The sequence below is a fragment of the Ornithorhynchus anatinus genome, chromosome X5, assembly GCF_004115215.2.
Source record: "Ornithorhynchus anatinus isolate Pmale09 chromosome X5, mOrnAna1.pri.v4, whole genome shotgun sequence".
Classification (NCBI taxonomy): Eukaryota; Metazoa; Chordata; class Mammalia; order Monotremata; family Ornithorhynchidae; genus Ornithorhynchus; species Ornithorhynchus anatinus.
In genome coordinates this window covers 51943799-51956986 of record NC_041753.1, presented here as the reverse complement: position 1 = coordinate 51956986, position 13188 = coordinate 51943799, and the positions used below count along the sequence as shown (strand labels likewise).

General features: G+C 49.4%; 1 protein-coding gene across 4 annotated transcripts in view; it reads left to right on the top strand.

Moving 5' to 3' along the window:
* The window catches only part of RIC1 (RIC1 homolog, RAB6A GEF complex partner 1), a 116051-nt gene that overhangs the window by 41682 nt on the left and 61181 nt on the right, over window positions 1-13188 (top strand). For 2 of the 4 annotated variants that reach the window (XM_029054961.1, XM_029054960.1), the window contains exons 1-2: window positions 5370-5450; window positions 6014-6118. Coding sequence is in view for 2 of the 4 variants with exons in the window: in XM_029054958.2 (XP_028910791.1) it covers window positions 5371-5450 (80 nt within the window). In the remaining 2 variants the exon portion in view is untranslated. Of the gene's footprint in view, window positions 1-5369; window positions 5451-6013; window positions 6119-13188 lie in introns of those variants that run through there. The other 2 variants (XM_029054958.2, XM_029054959.1) reach the window with 1 other exon arrangement.

Here is a 13188-nt window from a genome sequence, read left to right as displayed (position 1 = left end):
ATTGATTTCCTGGGTGCCCTGTAAGACCGCCGGCTCCTTGTGGGCAGCGATCGTATCCACCAACCCTGTTGTCTCGTACTTTCCCAGATGCTCAGGACAGTGCACTGAGCGCAGTAGGCGCTCAGTAACTACCACTGATGAATCGCCTTATGGCACAGCCAGCAGGAAGTGGTGTAGGGTTGTCCGTCGTACTAGAAGGCGACACCACCCACGGTGACATTTGACATTCACCTAGGGCCGTCAGATGTGTTTGCCCTTCCCCGGAAAAGACTCTCTCACCTCCCCCGATACCAGAAAGCAAACCAAAAAAATACAAAAACGTCCCGTCTCCTGCTTTGGCCTGCTTTTCTACCGTTTCTTTTTCCTTATACGTTATCCGAATACCGGGAAGTAATTTTCACCGTTGCTTCCTAATAACGATAGCTGTGGGATCTGTTAAGCGTTTACTGTGTGTCGTACGCTGTACTGTCCGCTGGAGTGGATACAGGCCAGTCAAGTCTCCCGTGGGGCTCGCAGTCTAAGTAGGAGGGAGCCCGGGTATCGAATCCCCATTTTGAAGAAGCGGGAACTCAGACCCAGAGAAGTGAAGTGACTTGCCCAAGGTCACAGCAGGCAAGCGGTGGAGCCGGGATTAGAACCCCGGTCCTCCGACCGTCCGGCCTGGGCCCTTTCCCCTCGTGATCCCTACGAAGTCTCCGCCCCGAAAGAGCCACTCCTTTCTTGATGATCGTGGCCACGCTGGTGTATCTGCCCCGAGCGACTCCTAGTTTCCACATTAGCATCAGTAAAGTGCTTTCCTTTTCATATCTGGAGAATAGTTCATCCTTTAATCTCAGAACTGCTGAGATGTTGCCCAGCTAATTTATCCCCATGGGAAATGCGAGCTTTAATATCCCCCCCCCCGCCCCAACCTTTGTCCCCGTGGTTTTCATTTGGCCGGAGTAAACCGGAAGATCGGGTGCCGGGGGAGGGGATCGTTCATTTGACCTCTGATGTCTGTGGCGTTCGGGAGAACGGATTTTGGCTGGCGACAGTGGGAAGCTTCCTCGGCGTGCCTACCTAGGACGCAACTTGACTGGGTTAAAGCGGTTTGAACTCAACATGCATTACTTCCCACTATTCAAATCATGCGTAAGAAAAAGAAACGTTAGAAAAGCAGGCCTAAGCGGAAGGCGGGACCTTTTTGTATTTTTTTTTTTTTTTTGGTTTGTTTTCTGGTGTCGAGGGAGGTGATGGGATTCTTTTCCGAGAAGTGCAAAGAAAGGTAACCGAAGACTAAAATGCATTCTCTGGGGACCGCTAATTTATCGAGTTGTTTTGAAGTGTGTCCATGAGATTCTTTGCATGCGTAATGCAGGCAAGCCACCGCATTTGAAATTTTAAGTCGATTTTCAACTAAATGCCAAATCTCACCATTTTAGACTCCATCCGCGGAGGCCAAGTTACTTCAGCGTGTTTTGAGGCTTTGTGGTTAACTGGACTGAATGCAAGGACAGAAAGAAAATTGTGGTAAATAACTCGCAGATATGGGCAGTTTTAAAAATAAATGGAGCTAGGCCCCTTTTTGGTACTAGATTTCGATTGTGGTTTCTAGTTTTCCCGTTCTCCGTTGACTACCCTTGAGGAAGGATTTCCTAAGAGTAAAAAAAGGGCTGTGCAGAAATCGCGTGGAGAAGCCCCTCTGAGTTAGTTGGTGCTGTTTGAACCGGTTTACGAATTAAACGAGCGACCTATTGCACAATTCATAAAAAATGCATTCAGAAGCCATTTGTGGTTTATGGCAGAAGAGGATTGAACGTTCAACCTTATCTGAAGAACTTTCCAAATTTGTATTTAACAAAAAATCCTTTGTTAGCTACAGTAGGGGTAGTGAGAAATCAATTTCGGTGTACAATGATTTATTGAGCAGGGAGCATTCAGGCAGCGTATAATAAAGCTTCAGTTGTTTACTCTTTTTATTATTCTTGGATAATGAACGCGATGCCAGCGCATCTGAGGGACTCTTGGTAAGAGCAAATCGCATTTCCTGTAAGTACTGTAATCGTTGAGTCCACTCTAAATTTTTAGCCAGGTTCCAGTGACAGAGCAGGTTGATCCATATAATCAAATCTCCCGATAAAATGAGTTTTCGAAACAGAGTCAACGGCAGCCTTTCTCTGGATGACTTTAGAGCTACGGTAGCCACGGTACTGAGTGCCGACTGTTAGTCGAGCACCGCGCTAGCGGCTGGAGGAGCGCGCAGAAGGAGAAAAAGATGCGGTCTGTAAGGAGAACCGGAAAGGAAACTAACAGGCCTTGCAGTTAGTCTGCAGAGCTGCCCTTTGGAAAACCGGAAACGACTCCGTGGACGGTAAACTCCTCTTTAGATCACAAGCTCCTCGAGGGCAAGGGATATCGTTTGGCTTCCGTGGTACCTGCCCTTAAAACAGTCTCTGGCCCTCAGGAGATGCTCGGTAATTGTCATCGGTTGATCGGAGTTGGAGCCACGTTTGCTGACTTGGGTCGGTTGAGTGGAGCAGAGGGTTTCGAATTTTGAATGAACTGGAGGGAAGGAGAAACCCCAGATTTATATTTTATATTCAAGCTGACTTTGTATCGAGTGGTTCGTGGACAGAAGTGTAGGAGATAAGGGACCCGCTGCCGTTTTGCGTAGTCTACCCTGTGTGGAATTCAGTGAGATGGAAAATACTCCATTTTCTAATGTACTGCTTTTAAAAATTCCGTTCAAATGATTTTATTGCTGTCACTTGATACTTTGGAAAGTGGTGAACCTTTGCCCCGAGACAATGGAGTTGAGAGAGGCTATTGTATCTCCATGCTCCCAGTGTAGATACTTTACGGTATTCTTTTACTTTTCCTGTCCATATTAGGTAAATAAAGTCATACAATTTTAAACAGATGGTAAACAATGCATTGGAACTGATATACTTGATTTAAGAATATGTTTCCATCCAGAACGTTTTAGGTCATTTATAAGCGTGAAAAATATTTATGGCTTGAGAGCGGTTTGTTGTTTTTTTAAACATCTCCTCAAGTGACAGCCCGTTTGCTTTTTTTCCTCTTTTATAATTTTTCATTTTTACAATCCCTGCCTCAGGCTGATCCAAAGCAGTGCGAATGCATTAAAAACGATGAGCTTCCCGACTAAAAATATCTGTCTTGTAGAAGAAGTTAAGTCGTGTTTCCACTTGGCATTCCTTAACTGAAAAACAGGAAACCAGTACTGGAAAGAAATTCAACCCCCTTCATTTTACTTCTACTTGCTTTTAGTCTCTTTTTGGGTGAATGCCCAATTGACATTGAAATTGTAAGAATGCAGCTTTGGTATGAAATATTTTGGCTGAAGCGTATTTACCACCGACTGTTACTCTCATAGACGCTACTAAATCGAGAGGCCCGCTATTTAGTTTCTTCCGCGTGCGGTGGGCAACCTATTTAAACTGTATGAATTTCTAGACTCATACCGCGCCCGAGGATATGGAACGGTTTAGTCTTTCGGCTTCCAAGTCCCCGATCCTTCGTGATCACGTTTGAATAAAATAAGCTTTTGAACTTGGAAAAATGAACCGGCTGCTATTTGAGAGCTGGGGACTCGGTTATACTTTGAATCTCAGGAGCTGTCAATCAGTAGTGCTTACTGAGCACTTAGTCTTTGCGGAGCACTGTACTAAGCGTTTGGGAGAGTACAGTAGAACACAGGGGTAGTACCGATCCGCCAGTTGCCGCCACCTTGCCAAACCTGACGGATTCTGGTCTAATTCTCCTCGACCTCTCGGCTGCTTTCCAAAGGGGGAACCAACTCTTTTCTCCCGGAAACACCATCTAACCTTGGTTTCACTGACACAGTTCTCTCCCGCGTCTCCTGGTCCCCCTAGATTGTAGAGAAGCAGCATGGCCTAGGGGAAAGAACATAGGACTGGGCGTCAGGAGTCCTGGGTGGTTCTGATTGCCTGCCGTGTGTCCTCTGACGCTTAAATTCTCTGCGTCTGTTTCCGCATCTCCCGTCGTCGTCGCCACCGCCACTCTACCCCCCGCTCTCCGAAGCCCTGCTCACTTTCCACCCCTCTGTTCGGTTAAGCGGCGAATCCCGCCTGGTTTCCCTTCGCGCCGTTTCCTCGAACTGCCCCGTCCTCTTCATCCACAGGACCGCTGTGTTGTTCCAGGACCGGGTCTTACTCCGGCTTATCCACTGCCTCAGCCTCCTCACGGTCCTTCCTGCCTCGGGCCTCTCCTCTCCCCGGCCTATACTTCACTCTGCTGCCTGGATTGTTTTTCTAAAACATCGTTCTGCACACATCTGCCCACTCTTCAAAAACCTCAGTTGCTAACCCGTTCCTCTCCGCGTGAAGCAGAAACTCCCGACCATTGACTTGAAGACATGCGGTTAGCTCTCTTCCTTACGTATCCATTCTCTGCTCACACTCATCATTCCTCTCAAGCTAACTTTCTCACTTGTCATCCCCCTGATAGACTCCCTACATCCTCCCCATTGTTGGGACCCCCCCACCCCCGTATTTGATTGATGACGTAATGCAGGTCAGCGTCTTTTTCGGACACATTTCAGTTTATAGATGCTCTGTCTCGAGTGGCGTTGTTTTTCATTTGTCCTTATTGATTTTAACCTTTTATCATATGGTTGCTTTGAAAAGGTAGGTTAACGGTTACACCGTAAATTGCTCTCCTTTCTTATAGTTTTCAGAGAACGCGATCCGTTCAGTTTTACGTTTTTTGGTAAAGAATCGACTGTTTGTTAAATAATAGATCTGCGTTAATTTGTCACAGTGATTTCCAAGGGACTTGTAAAAACAGTATCGTAGAAAAGAGTATGTGAACCTAAGCTAACTAGGGAAGGAAAGGTCAGGGAGCTGAATCACCCCTTCCGCTTGCCTGCCCAAATTACCCAAATCCCAATTTTAGCCCAACTTTTACCTGAAGTGGCCCTAGGCTAATTTAGTTGAAACGATGAGATTTTAAAGGTACCTTATCTATCACATTACTTCATATTTGATTTGCATTACGAAAAGAAAATGTACTTTGTTATGCAAAAGCATGCGTAAGTTCAAGAGTAGATTCATCATCAAAATCAGTGGTGTTGATTGAACACTTTCAGTGTGCAAAGCACTGTACTAAACACTTGGGAGAGTTCAGTATAACAAAACCGGTAGACACGTTCCCTGCCTACAGCGTTCCCCGTCTTCATGCGACTGCTTCATTTAGGAAAGATACTCTTTCTTAGAGGCTTGTTTTTGTAGTGTAATGATAGGAAAAGAGATGATTCCGTGAAAACAAAATGCACAGGAGTGTTTGAAAAGAGTGTTATGAATATATTCATATTCTTGTACCGCCACTAATAATGTTTTTCTCTTTCAGACTACAAATGGCTATATCTTATTTTTTCAAATTGTAACAGCAAGAGGGGAGAGGTACCTTTATGAGCCTGTGTATCCCAAGTAAGTTTGCTTCTGATTGTATTTTTTTTTTTTTTAAATCTTTGTGTATTTGCATCACTGTATGCGTCTGAGTTGGCAAGAACAGATTCAAATAAGCCTAGAGTATTTTTGCTCATTTGTTTGGGGATTTTTCAACAGATGCACTTATTATGCAGAACCCTTTGGGCATTTTAATGACATTAAAAACATCTTGTCCTTAGTGTTTACAGGAAAACTGATATATTTGCAAGTTTTTAGTGAGTTATGACTGTTGTATATCTTTGAATAGAAAAGCAGTCTTTTAAATTTGACTTAACTATGCGTCTTAAACTTTACTGAATTAAAATCTTTGGTGCCTATTTCTGACATCCTCTGCCTCGTAAAATGTACAAACCGTGAGTCGCTTGAATTTAATTTCAGAGATTCCAGTGAACTGTACCAGATGTAAGTTAAATAAAGAAAAATTCAAAAAATGAGTTTAATTCTCATAATTTAAATATCCTATAAAGTTAGCTCCTTAAGACCTTCAGGTACAGAGGTATTGTAAACACCCATAGAAAACATGAGTGCATTCTAACTTACAGCACTCTACTTCACCAAATCCCGGGAACGTCAACTGAGGTACCTTTCAAAATACAAACGAAGTGAACGATCTGGGTCAGCGTCCCAGCGTGCCGTTTTACTCCCAGGTAAGTGACTTGGGCAAGTCGCTTAACTTCTCAGTGCCTCAGTTACCTCATCTGTAAAACGGAGATTAAGACTGCGAGCCCCGTGTGGGACAGGGATAGGGTCTAACTTGATTAGCTTGTCTCTACCCCAACGCTTAGCACAGTGCCTGGAACATAGGCGCTTAACAGATTAAAAAAAAAAAAGAGGTATCGCGGTCTTAAAATAATAATAATGATGTTGGTATTTGTTAAGCGCTTACTATGTGCAGGGCACTGTTCTAAGCGCTGGGGTAGTTACAGGGTCATCAGGTTGTCCCACGTGAGGCTCACGGTTAATCTCCGTTTTACAGATGAGGGAACTGAGGCACAGAGAAGTTAAGTGACTTGCCCACAGTCACACAGCTGACAAGTGGCGGAACCGGGATTCGAGCCCATGACCTCTGACTCCCAAGCCTGGGCTCTTTCCACTGAGCCAGGCTGCTTCTCTAAAGCACTAGGGAACCGTATAGTGCATTGCTGTACACACTGGCATACACTCCTGTAATGGATAGGGTTGCCAAATTCATTCATTCAGTCGTATTTATTGAGCGCCGACTGTGTGCGGAGCACTATACTAAGCGCTTGGAATGGACGGTTCGGCAACAGATAGAGGCAATCCCCGCCCAACGACGGGCTCACGGTCTTAAAGGGGGAGACAGACAGCAAGACAAGTAGCCAGGCATCGATACCGGCAAAATAGATAAATAGAATCAGAGATATCGACACATCATTAATAAAATAGAGTAATAAATAATATATACAGATGCGCATGGGAATGGGGAGGGGAGGAGGAGCGGAAGGAAAAGGGAGGGGGCTCAGTCTGGGAAGGCCTCCTGGAGAAGGTGAGCTCTCAGTAGGGCTTTGAAGAGGGGAAGAGAGCCAGTTTGGCGGAGGTGAGGAGCGAGGGCGTTCCGGGTCGGCGGTAGGACGTGGGCCGGGGGTCGACGGCGGGGCAGGCGAGAACGAGGCACCGTGAGGAGGTTAGCGGCAGAGGAGCGGAGTGTACCGGGTGGGCTGGAAGAAGGATATCCGACTGTACCGCCCCACCCGCCCCCCGCCTTTTCAGTGGGGTTAGTTAAGCGCCTACTAAGTGGAAAGAGCCCGGGCTTGGGAGTCAGAGGTCATGAGTTCGAATCCCAGCTCTGCCACTTGTCAGCTGTGTGACTGTGGGCGAGTCACTTAACTTCTCTGGGCCTCAGTTCCCTCATCTGTAAAATGGGGATTAAGACTGTGAGCCCCACGTGGGACAACCTGATTCCCCTGTGTCTACCCCAGCGCTTAGAACAGTGCCCTGCACAGAGTAAGCGCTTAACAGATACCGACGTTACTACGCGTCGTGCACTGTCCCGAGCGCTGGGGTATATAGAAGTTAATCAGCCGGATACATTCCCTGTCCTGTGTGGGGCTCACAGTCTAACTAGGAGGGAGGACAGGCACTGGATCCCCATTTTGCAGTCGAGGGGCAAACTGAGGCACCGAGAAGTTAAATGACTTGCCCGAGGTCACACAGCGGTGTGTGACCTCGGGCAAGTGGCGGGGCTAGATTTAGCACCCAGGTCCCCTGGCTCCCAGCCCACGCTTTTTTTCCACTAAGGCACCGTGCTTGTCCTGTGTTTCCCGTATTTTCATTGTCTCTGCCCGTCGTCCCTGAGGCATATCAGCGTGCGGAAGTGCCTCCTGTTTGAGCGGCCTTGCTACCTTGACATGAAAAAAATCAATTCTGCCCTTAGCTGTAGTTATTGTAGAGGTTGAAGGCCGATAAACAAATGGGAGGGAGGTTTGCCACAAAACTGACCACAGAGTACTTTTAATGGTTGTCTTTTTTTTTTTTTTTCTTTTTAACACATCCACCCATGGCTGTCCTTCCATATTTCAAGGTGACGCTGCCGACAGCGAAATCCTATCCATGCCTGTGGGTGTTGCCGAAAAGACTTCAGACCGACACACTTTCACTTTTTATGTGCACATAAAGAGCGTTCCTTTCTGGGCTGACACTTATGCGTCCTAACTATTCTGTCGGTGGCGTTTGAGCGCCTGCAGTGTGCAGAGCCCCGTAGTAAGCCCTCGGAGGAATGTACCAGAACCAGAATTCACATTCCCTGCCTATCGGGCACTGAAAATCAGACAGGCAGAAATAAATCATTTACAAGTTATCGGAGCAGGGTGAAGAACAGGATTTTTACAGGGCAGAGTTAGGAGTACATCTGGATGAAAAAGCCAGATAAGTAATTTAATGTACAATCCTCTAATCAGATGGAGACGGGCCATGCAGGCCTGCACATAGCACTCAATAAATGCCAGCGATTGATTCTGAGTACCGGGATAGAGACAGTTGAATCAGATCAGACGCAGTTCCGGTCCCACGCGGACCTCACAGCGTAAGTTGGAGGGGGGAAGAACAGGCCAGTTGAGGAAACTGTGGTACGGAGAAGTTAAGTGACTTGCCCTAGGTCACACAGCAGGCAGCCGGCAGAGCTGGTGTTAGAATCCGGGTCCTCCGACTGCCGGGCTCGTGCTCTTTCCACTTGGCCACTCTACGTCTCGGAGAATCGTCTCAACTTATGCCGTCGGGCCGTCTCCGACCCGTAACGACGCCACGGACGCACCTCTCCCGGAACGCCTCACCTCCATCTGCAGTCCTTCTGGTGGTGGGTCCGTAGAGTTTTCTTGGTAAAAATACGGAAGTGGTTTACCACTCCCTCCTTCCGCGCAGTAAACTTGAGGCTCCGCCCTCGACTCGCTCCCGTACTGCTGCTGCCCGGCACGGGTGAGTTTTGCCTTGTAGCAGGCGGCCTTCCGCTCGCTAGCGACTGCCCAAGCTAGGAATGGAATGGGTAAGGCCTCTGCTTGACTCTCCCTCCCGTAGTCCAGACTGGTAGAGTACTGGAAACTCTCCAGGTTCCACCCTGAGAGGGACATAGAGTCAGAGCATCATAGAATTCGCAGGTTGGGATCCAGTGGAATGGAATGCGAAAAAGGAAATTCAAATGGAAATTCTGAAACCCTCCTGATCTAAGATGTAAACCCGAAAACCCCAAATCGGCTGGACTCCTAGCCTCACTCGTCTCACCCATTCCAGAATTTCCAGTCAGGGCAGAGAAGTCTCACCAGTGGTGGCTTTCTGGCCCACTAGCTCTTCGAAGCCTTGCCCCCTCCCAGCCCTCATCCACAGAGTGCCGGAGTGGGCTGAGGCAAAAGAGAGCACGGCCTAGCGATAAGAGCCCGAGCCTGGGGGGCAGAAGGACCTGGGTTCTAATCCTGGCTCCGCCCCTTACGCGGGCGAGGCCAAGTCGCGTAAAAGGGACCCCGCCCGCCGGCCAGGTTCTGTCGGCTGTGGCCGCGGCCACCTCCCTCGCGGAAACGACCCGGCTCCATTGCCGCGGCCACAGGCCCCGGTCCCCCGGCGGCAGTGGCCTCGGCGGGAGCCAACCCACCGATACAGCGGCAACCCGAAGCGCCGGCCCCTGTCCCGCCCCTGCCGAACCCCCCCGCGGTTCCAACTGGAAAATAACTTGATGCAGCCCGCCCCTGCCCGCCCGAGAGGATGCGAAGTGAGATAACACGGCGGTCGTGTTTCGTCCGTAAACCGACGTCAGAAGGGAATCGGAGAACGATCGGGGTTCCAGCCTTACGCGGCAGGTTGAAGCGAGGGATGTTGGGGATGGGAGGGTTAACGTTGAGGAAGGGGAAACTGAGTCTGCGGAGGAGATGGAATGACAGGTTTAAGGTGGCACCAGCTAGGCTAGGTTGGGAAAAGGCATGGAGAGGTAGAGATAGAATCAAGTAGCGACGTAAGACTGGCCCATGCAAACCGAGGGACCCGTCGCGGGCAGGGAACGTCTACCAACTCTCTCCCAAGCGCTCGGTATAGTGCTCCGCGGGCAGCAAGCACTCGATAAATATGATAAACGAAAGGGGTCGTGAGCACCAGCGCAGACGCGGTGGAGGAAGTAGCACGTGGGTCGCTCTTAGCTCGGCCCACAAGCCGTGGCCCTGAGTTAGACACGGGTCACGGCCCAGCGTACGGACCGTAAAAGGGACGTTCGGAGGAGGGATGGAAGAGGAGGAGCCGAGGTGACGGAGAAGGCGCTGACGGGGACAAGGTGAGACCCAGAAGGGCGTATAGCGGGGGAGGGGGGGAGCTGAAACCTTGGTGTTTGGGGCCTGTGACGCATGCCCCTCCGGACTGCAGCCTAAGAAATCTTGGATACTGAAGGAGTCTGCCAGTGGACTCTCTTCGGCGAGAAACATCTGCTCACCCGAAACCCGGACTCCCTTCGCTGCCTCAACGGAGGGCTCGTTGGGGATTTGGCCCAACGTCGGGCTGTGCCATGAGAAGTGGTCAGACATTCTTCAGCGTCTGAATACCGGAAAAAATTCTTTGAATCTTTGCCATCTGGCAGTTTATATTTAGCATTCCTCCACACGATGCTCATGCCAGCCACGATTTTTTTTTTTTTTAACTCCCTGCTGGAGTAAAGAGTTGAGCTGACTAGATATAGAGTTGTTCTATCGTCCCTTGTTTGAGAAGGAAGCTAGGGCCAGGGCAGAGGTTCAAGGCAGGAAGTAGATCACGATGATAATCACGGTATTTGTTAAGCGCTCACTATCCGCCAGGCACTGTTCTGAGGCGCCGGGGTGGGTACAAGCAAATGGGGTTCGTCACGGTCCCCGTCCCACGTGGGGCTCGCAGTCTCAATCCCCGTTTTACAGATGAGGTGACTGAGGCACAGAGAAGTAAAGCGACCTGTCCGGGGTCACACAGCCGACGGGTGGCGGAGCCGGGATTAGAACCCACGACCTTCCGGCTCCCAGGCCCGGGTTCTATCCGCTACGCCATCGCCCAAGACAGCCTCTCTTATTCGCTCCCTCCTCCTCCTGTCTGCTCTCCAATCTCGGTGGAATGTCAGGCTCGGACTGTGTCTGTGGGAGGAAATACCGCTTTGCTTTAGGGGGAAACCCAGTAGCTGTAGAACCACGGGCTGCTTCCGTCTTCCTCCACTGTCCTGATTTTAGCCTACAGACAGTTGCCGAGAGAGGGAGTCTAAAATTAAGCTTCATTTTAATGACAGACCAGGAAGTCAAATGAAAGGATACCGAGATCATCATCGATGGTATTTATTAAGAACACAGTGGGGGAGGAGGGCCGGCGGGCAGGTTAATCCACTGGGTGCCTAGTGTATGCAGTATTTGGGAAAGTGCACGTATCACCTTACCTTCCTCTTCCTTCTCCCCTCCTTTCCGTCTCCTTTTTTCTTCTCCCCGTATCGCTAAACTTATTTTTATATAGTCTACGTTCAGCCGCCCTCGTTTTAATTTTGCAAAAATTAGGCCTATTCTGCATGTAAAAACTGCACGCGCCTCCCTCGTTGTAGTCGGGGCCAGATTAAATTTGAAATTTAACACACCCCCTTTTAATTGGTAGTTTTAGAGATCGCTGTACGTTTTCAAAACGTGAGTGGCGAAGCTTGGTCTCGGCGAAGGTTTGAAGAGTCCTTCGAATCGTTCCGGACCGACAGACGTCGTCTTGGACCGATGCTCTAGCAGGTCCTTAACTCTTAGCTGAAGTAAAATAGTGAAGAGCCAGGTAATGTCTTTCAGATTAAGGGGTTCGACGGTTATCCTCTCCCAGTTCTCCAGGTGCAATCCTGGCATCCGGTTTGGAGTTCGGGAGAGAGTGACTCCTGCCACCCTTCAGCCCTCTCTAGTTCTTGCGTCGGAAATTGTATAGTTTGAGCCGAGAGAGGAGTACCCAGCCTTCTTGCTCCTCCTAATCAGCCTGCTCAACTCCTCGTCTTCCTCCTTTTCCTTCCTTCCTCCTCCTTTTTGATGATAATGACAATGCTATTTGTATTGTGGTGTTCTGTGCTCTGCACACAGTAAGCGCTCAATAAATACAGTCGAATGAATGTACTGAGCTCTGGGAGAGAGACAAGATGATCAGGTCAGACCCGGTCCCGGTCTCGGACGGGATGCCCCGTGTAAGTAGGAGGGAGAACAGGCGTTTTATCCTCATTTTACAGATGAGAAAGCTGATGGACAGAGAAGGTGAGTGACTCGCTCAAGTTCCACAATAGGCGAGTGGCGGAGCTTTGGTTCACGGGGACGCGGTTTTCCTTTCCTAACTCTGGTTGATCCTCGAGATCCTTGTCTTTGATTAGAATGGAAGACTAGTTTGCACTTGCCCCGTGTCTCTGGGCACTCGCCCTTGCTCCTCTAATTCCCCTTTTGGGGTTTCAGGCTAGGGAAGGTGAAGAGGTGGAGGCGCCCGTGGTCTGTGAGAATCGAACACCTGCCTGATTATCACCTGGGGGCCACGTGGCCGGTACGGTCCTTCAGAAGAGAATAATAATGTTGGTATTTGTTCAGCGCTTACTAGGTGCAGAGCACTGTTCCAAGCGCTGGGGGAGATACAGGGTCGTCAGGTTGTCCCACGTGAGGATCACAGTCTTCATCCCCATTTTACAGCTGAGGGAACTGAGGCCCAGAGAAGTGAAGTGACTTGCCCACAGTCACCCAGCTGACAAGTGGAGAAGCCGGACTCCCTCTGGTTTGGTGTAGAGCGTGTCTGGTCGGTCAGGCCCTTGGGGGTGGGAGCTTTTACCCGGCTGGAACTGATGCAGGCTGCCATAGCCTGCCGTGAGTAGGAGCTAAACTGAGATTTGGGGATACGGTGTGGCCACGGAGCCCGTAGTGCCCACGCCGTAAAGCCCCGGGAGCAGATTTAGGAATCAACAGCCACCGGGATCGGTTTAGCGCTGGCGCGCTCTCTCCCTCCCTGTCCCTCCCCTAATTGGACCGGTTCAACTCCCCGCCACCACTGCCGCAGTTGCCATGGCACCGATTTCCGCCGCCTCCCCTCCCCCCCACATATCACTTCTCCCCTCACATAATACCCTTTCTCCCGCTGTTCAGATCATCCGTCTAGACGAATGCAAGTTGCTACCTACAGCAGATATCCTCACAGTTCCTCCTCGAGCAAAATTCGCACTGAAATCTAAATAAAAGGCAATAGGAGGCACAAATGATTTAAACTTTTTTTTTTAATACCA